The 6,381-nt window shown below is 36.3% G+C and overlaps 1 protein-coding gene across 1 annotated transcript in view; it reads left to right on the top strand.

Annotated features, from left to right (window-relative positions):
• The window catches only part of Prkar2b (protein kinase cAMP-dependent type II regulatory subunit beta), a 62,889-nt gene extending 58,696 nt beyond the window's left edge, over positions 1-4,193 (top strand). The window contains exons 8-10 of the mRNA XM_033756765.1: positions 1,292-1,357; positions 1,501-1,639; positions 3,680-4,193. Coding sequence (XP_033612656.1) covers positions 1,292-1,357; positions 1,501-1,639; positions 3,680-3,813 — 339 coding nt within the window. The 3' untranslated portion in view covers positions 3,814-4,193. The remainder of the gene's footprint in view (positions 1-1,291; positions 1,358-1,500; positions 1,640-3,679) is intronic.
• The last annotated feature ends 2,188 nt before the right edge of the window (positions 4,194-6,381 follow it).

Consider the following 6,381-nt stretch of genomic DNA (forward strand, 5'->3'; position numbering starts at 1 on the left):
TTAGAGCAGTCAGAGATTAGGAAAAAGTGGAGTCAGAATGGAGAGCAAGGCTAAGGTCCTACTTGATAAACAAGTAAATAACAAAGCACGTTTAAGTGCTTGTTTGTCGGTTGGTCCTCACAATGCTAAGCACATGTGCTACCACTGAGCTATACCCCCTAGCCATTAACTGCTTTTTGAAAGCTTCTGATTTTAAAGTACAAGTTTATAAGATGTTGCAAAAATAGCACTAAGAGGTTCCATGTACTCTTCACCCAGTTTGTCTCAGACCCCGGCACAATGCAGACTTTACTTGGATTTCACTAATTTTACATACATGTGGACCACGTTTACACAAAAGCTGATAGACCTGCTATGACTTGTAACACTTGCAAATTTACTGTGAAGCTCTTACCAAAATGATATAAAATAGAGGGGCTCAGAGCCATAGCTCAGTGGTAGAATACACGGCTGAGCATGTGCAAGCCCAGTTCCAGCGCTTGCACAGAGGAGGAGGTATGCCACCCCTGGGACTGATTAAGGATGCTGTTACATTTGTAGTTTGCTTTTAAGCCTTTATAATCATGTATCTGCTCTATATTATAAAAATCTAGATTCAACATTCATTGTCATATAATCACAGAAGTTTTTAAAAACCTGTGTTTCTGCACAATCACTTTGACAAACTAAGTTTAAAAAAATCTATTACTCTTCTGTACTATATTAATTCAGAAGGCATCTTTGGAAATCAGGGCAGAGTTCATTGAAAGGCAAAATTAAGGAAAAAATACTGGGTATGTAGTCAGAAGTGCCATCAGTTTTTAGAATTTCAGAACTGTTTTCTGAGGCCCAGAGGTGGATCGTCCCAGCTGCACTTCACACCTGTGCCTCCTGCTCTTTCCGGGTCTGTGGTTATCCGGATCGCTGAGCCAGTGCTTCTTACTTCAGGACACGGTGTGAGCCCTGCGTTCCTGCTGACCACGGGGACCTCTGGGCGACAGCAGTGTTGCCATTTCTAACTCTGTGTGCTGCTGGTCAGGATGAAATTTGGGGGAGACTGTCGCCTCTGTGTGATTTGCCTTATTTTGTGGCTTCTAGCAGAGGCCTGGTATAATATAAAATCATTATTTCAAACAGTGAAACTGTTCCTATGTAATTATCACCCATGATATCTGAAATCAGAAAAGGAAGTAAACTGTTTCCATGGACTTCACTTTTTGGGCAAATCTCTGTGCATGGGGTTAGACTGATTACAAGATGTCTGTCAGATAAACTTGCATTTCATTCTGTTTTTGTTGTTTTACTCTGATAGGGAGATTTGGCTGATTCTTTTTTCATTGTAGAATCTGGAGAAGTGAAAATTACTATGAAAAGAAAGGTAAGCATTCTTAAGTCCTTAAAAAATCCACATAATAATAGCAAGGCACATAATAGATTTTTTTATTTTTATACCAAAGTTAATTTTTATTTTTAAAATAAAATGAGCTGAGTAAAAATTAACATTTTTACTTAATCTGTTAGGGTAAATCAGAAGTGGAAGAGAACGGTGCGGTAGAAGTCGCTCGGTGCGCTCGGGGACAGTACTTCGGAGAGCTTGCCCTGGTGACTAACAAGCCCCGAGCTGCGTCTGCGCACGCCATCGGGACCGTCAAGTGCTTAGGTCGGGATCACAGTGGTTACGTCTGCATTTTATGTATTTGTGTTGTGCACATCATTTTAATGAGTTCGCAAATGTTGTGGTCCCTACAAAATACAGCGAGGTTAGGACTCACTGCACTATAAAATCAGTTCGTGGAAGCCATTTTCTTCTTTGAAATTTTTTACATACACATATTTCAGTTCTTTTATAACACCTTATTTTAATAATTGAAATGAGCTCTGCCAAGTTTTATATATAACTTGTCAAGTAAGCACGCTGTGTTGCTCCTAAGAGAAGGCTGAAGTAGTATTTTTGTGGAGTTCTCTGTTAAGCCCTTCAGGGAGTTGGAATGTCTGGGCAAGTACTGTACACCCTCAGCTGGGCCCTGGAACTTGAAAGGGTTTTTTGAAGCACAATCACATGTTCTTTGTCGTTCAGCTCTTTACTACTTTCTTCTACTGTGGGAGCTTGGCAGAAATGCCAGCTTCTGCTGGAAGACATTTCTGTGTATCTGAGATTTCATATGTAAGGAATCACTTCAATAATGAAGAATTTAATTCAGGAAATGACAGCATAGATGACATTTTCTTTAAGAAAACTGATTCTAGACTAAGCCTATTCGTGTTCTTCATCCACAGTTCAACAGACAAACTTAGTTTCAGTGTTTTTTAGATTTGCAGGGATTGTCAGAATTAACTTCTTAGAGAAGTCACTTTTTAAAAGGTTTTAAATAAGGGTATTAATCAAGTGATGCACTTGGATGAAAGAGAAGTCAGAGCTGACAGGCAATTTCCTTGCGTAGAGAACTGTTAGTAAGAGTAAAAGTAACATGAGTGAAATTCTATTACTCTTTTCTGTAATAATCATATTCATATTAAAGTTTAGAGATACAGAAAATGATAGAAAAAACAGAATCCCCCATACCATCACCACCACTTAGTGATTTCCAGTATTAGAGTTACTTTTTGTCGTCTTTTTTGGTTTTTTTTTGGTATGAATATTTTGCTGTTTTTAAGCAGATTTCTAAATTGCTCTGCTCATCATTGTAGCTTAGAGATTTTCTTATTTTGTTACATCAAATTTTAATATTCTGTTAAACATACATTGACATATATAGAATTATTCAGTCGCTCCCCACTGGTACATATTTTACAGGTTTTGGCTCCAGTTTGTGTTTTTGTATATAGATGACTTCCATAATTTGAATTTTTCCTTAGAAATGGCTTTCAGAAGTGAGTATTGTAAAAGGACTTTTGATATATATTGTCAAATCACTTTTATTTGTAATAACGGACATGCCTCTAGTAGTGCAGGATTGCTCATTTTATTCTTACAAACACTGCCGTTTTCACCTTGTAAATTTGAATGGCAAAAAGTATACTTTAATTTATATTTCTATGATAGACAATATGATTATATTTTCCATCTGAATCTTACTCAGTTTTCAAACACACAAGACAGGCAAGCTATAATTATCTAGCACATAATTATAGAAGTGGTCAAAAGCATTATAATATTGACTGCTACTTTGAGTTGCATGGTGTTTGCGACATGGCATTGTAAACTCTGAGAACAAGACAGGAAACACTCCCTGGCCCACTTTTATGGGGTTCGTATTACTGATATAGAAACATCACCATTTACTTTTAAGAGTCCCCAGGCTCTGCTGTTCTTGTCCTTCAGTCCCTTCCCAGCTTTGATCAGGCACCTCTCACCAGCCTAGCACTGCAGCTGCTGAGGACCTCAGAGTGGCCTGAGGAGGCTCTAAGTGCTTCTTCTTTTTTTTTTGTACCGGGAATCAAATTCAGGACTTTGCACTTGCATCGCAGGCACTCGGGAGGCAGGCGTGGCACCTGAACCAAATCCCTGGCCCAAGCTGCTTCCTTTTTGAAGTGGAGTGTTTTAATCTTGATGCTTTTTCTTGTATTTTATAATATTTACTTGAAAATACTTTTGCATTATTAATCTGTCACAATTACAGTATCATCATAGAAATTATACTGGAATGGAAATTCAGCAGTTTTGCAAGGAATATTTTCATTTATTCTTTCCTTTTCGTAGCCATGGACGTGCAAGCATTTGAAAGGCTTCTGGGACCTTGCATGGAAATTATGAAAAGGAACATTGCCACCTATGAAGAACAATTAGTCGCCCTGTTTGGAACAAACATGGATATTGTTGAACCCACTGCATGAAGCAAAAGGACAGAGCAAGAAGACCTATAGTGACAGAATTCCACAGTAGGGTTAGTCACTGAGAACGTGTTTGTGTAGATGGCAAGCATTTTCTGTGATTTCGGGTTTTTTCCTTTTTTTTACATTTACAATGTATCAGTAAACAGTAGTGATTTAATAGTCAATAAGCTTTAACATCACTTTCTAATGAGTAGTTAATAAAAAGCTCAGCATATTGATAAAATGACTTTCTACTCCACAAAATTATTTGAAAGTTTTATTTAAATGATTGTAATATATTGAAAGTACCCATGTTTAAGAAGATAATTATAAGATACTATGTTAGTCAGTATGTTTGACTTATTCAGATGGGTATCAAGTTAGTGACCCTGCCCATGTAAGAGGGAGTCATGCTACACAGCATGGCACCACATTCTTTTTATAACTCACCATACAGTAAAATTTTAATCATTTTTATTTTAAAGTTTTTCTGGCTTGATTAAGTTGTGTGCTGGCCTTGGCCTATTAGTGAAATGGTATGAAACATCATATGCAATTTTAAAACTTTTTATATTTTTGCAATAAATTACATTTTGACTTCTTTGGCATAACGTCAGTAAACCAACATATTCTAGTGGTTTTAAGGACCGGCAGTTTAGCTATTATGATGACTAAGAGTCTTTTAAAGATGAAGGGTCACTGATCCATTTTTTTCCTCAATAAGTATATATATCTCTGCTTTCCTTTTTTATTTTGCAGCTTCTTATATTCTTTATCTTTAAAAGTTTAATTTTGACATTTAATGTCACAAAATGTTTTTAAAGCTATTTAAACTCGTCAAACCTGCTTTTTATTGTCTTCTAAAAGCCCAAGAGCTTACACTTAAAGAAAAACCCTCCTTTACCAAATATACGTGAGGACCCTTATGTCATCTGGTTCTTTGCACAGATCTGTCACCGTGGGATTCTGGTCTTCCTCATAAAGGTCGCCAACCCCCAGACTGATCAGCAGCCAGTGAGGTTTATTCCCCACCAAAAAATTCCTCTAAGGTGGTAGGAATAAATGTGTATAAGCAAAACCGTATACAACAATAAAAGGAATTTCTGTCCAGCAAATAAGCCCTCAAGCCTTGCCATCTGCTTTAACTCCAACTCACACTTTAAAGTACAGAAAACCCAAACTTACTAGATTTTCATTGACCACTGAGATACTTATAGAAGATGCCATAGAAGATGAATTCATTTGCATTCAACCAAAACATAACACTGATTCTTAGGCCATGACCCAATGTCTACCGATGTTAATTCCAACTAGTCGTTTGCTTTTAAATGGGCAATTTCATTTTGGGAAATGTGTTTCAAAAGCATATACATGGGTACAGTTATTTTGTGGCTTCTGTAGTCTTAGAGAATGTTTATGGTCCTACTTGTACATGAAAACATGGCTAGAATGTTAATTGGATAATGTATATATTAAAGTATGTAAACTGTAACGTCAGCCACCTTTTAGAAAATTGTTTAATATTTTTGCCAAAACGTTCTTGTAGGATGTGGGAGCCTCTCTACATGAAGATGACTTGTTTACTATTTTAGATTTTAAAAGCCATGTCTGTTAAACAAGGAAAACACAAACAAACAAAAAACCCAAATTTCTCGTTCCTCATTCTGTATTCTTTATTCACTTTTTCAAGTTAATCTCTTTTGTTGCATAATCTGATTGTTAACTAGTCATGGAACAGTAAATAAATGCCTGTTTAATAAAGAACCAAGGCTACAAATGCCAGTTACATTATTTTCAGTATTGTTGGTTATATTTAAATTTTCCTTATAATAAAGCACACTTTTATAATAAAATATATGAATTACTGTTTTTAATTTTTTTGCTTATTTACTATAATTGCATAGTGCATAAATGCAATAAAAAGCATGATAGACGTGTGGCATGTGAAGTACAGAAAAGTACAGTACGGTTTGTATGCAACAGGGTTGTCTTCTGAGATTTTACCTACTGATCATATGTGACAGAAATAATTGTAGTATGTTGCACATTTGGCCACTTTAGGATAACGAACCTGGTTAACTAGGAAATTTATATGTAAAGTTCTCTAATTAAAACAGCTCCAATTTGACTTGTGGATGTCATTATTTATCACTAGCAGTATCCTTACTATTAGAGGATTCCTTAATGAACTTTTCATTCAAGGGGGGAGCCGCTGGATGCCTATGACACAGTTGGGTGAATATATTTGGGTTAGGGTTATAACTTTGGCCTGTGATCATTTCAAATGTTTCAAGTGAAACGGTATGAAGCAAGAACTTTGGATATTATTGAAAAGTGTAAGATTAAGAAAAGTTAAAAAAAAGATTAAGAAAAATTATTTTGCTTTGCAAGCATCTTTACAAATACTGATAAAAGCCAGGTGTAGTGGTGCTGCACGCCTGTAATTCCAGTAGAGAGGCTGACACAGGAGGATGCCAGTTCAAGTCCCATCTGGGCAACTCAAGTGAGATGGTTTCAAAACAAAAATAAAAAGGCCTAAAATATAGCTCAGTAGGAGTAATCCTGAGCATCACCACTACCAAGAAAGAA

Source organism: Fukomys damarensis, unplaced genomic scaffold (assembly GCF_012274545.1).
Source record: "Fukomys damarensis isolate Sample0158 unplaced genomic scaffold, DMR_v1.0_HiC HiC_scaffold_4, whole genome shotgun sequence".
In the NCBI taxonomy this organism is placed as follows: domain Eukaryota; kingdom Metazoa; phylum Chordata; class Mammalia; order Rodentia; family Bathyergidae; genus Fukomys; species Fukomys damarensis.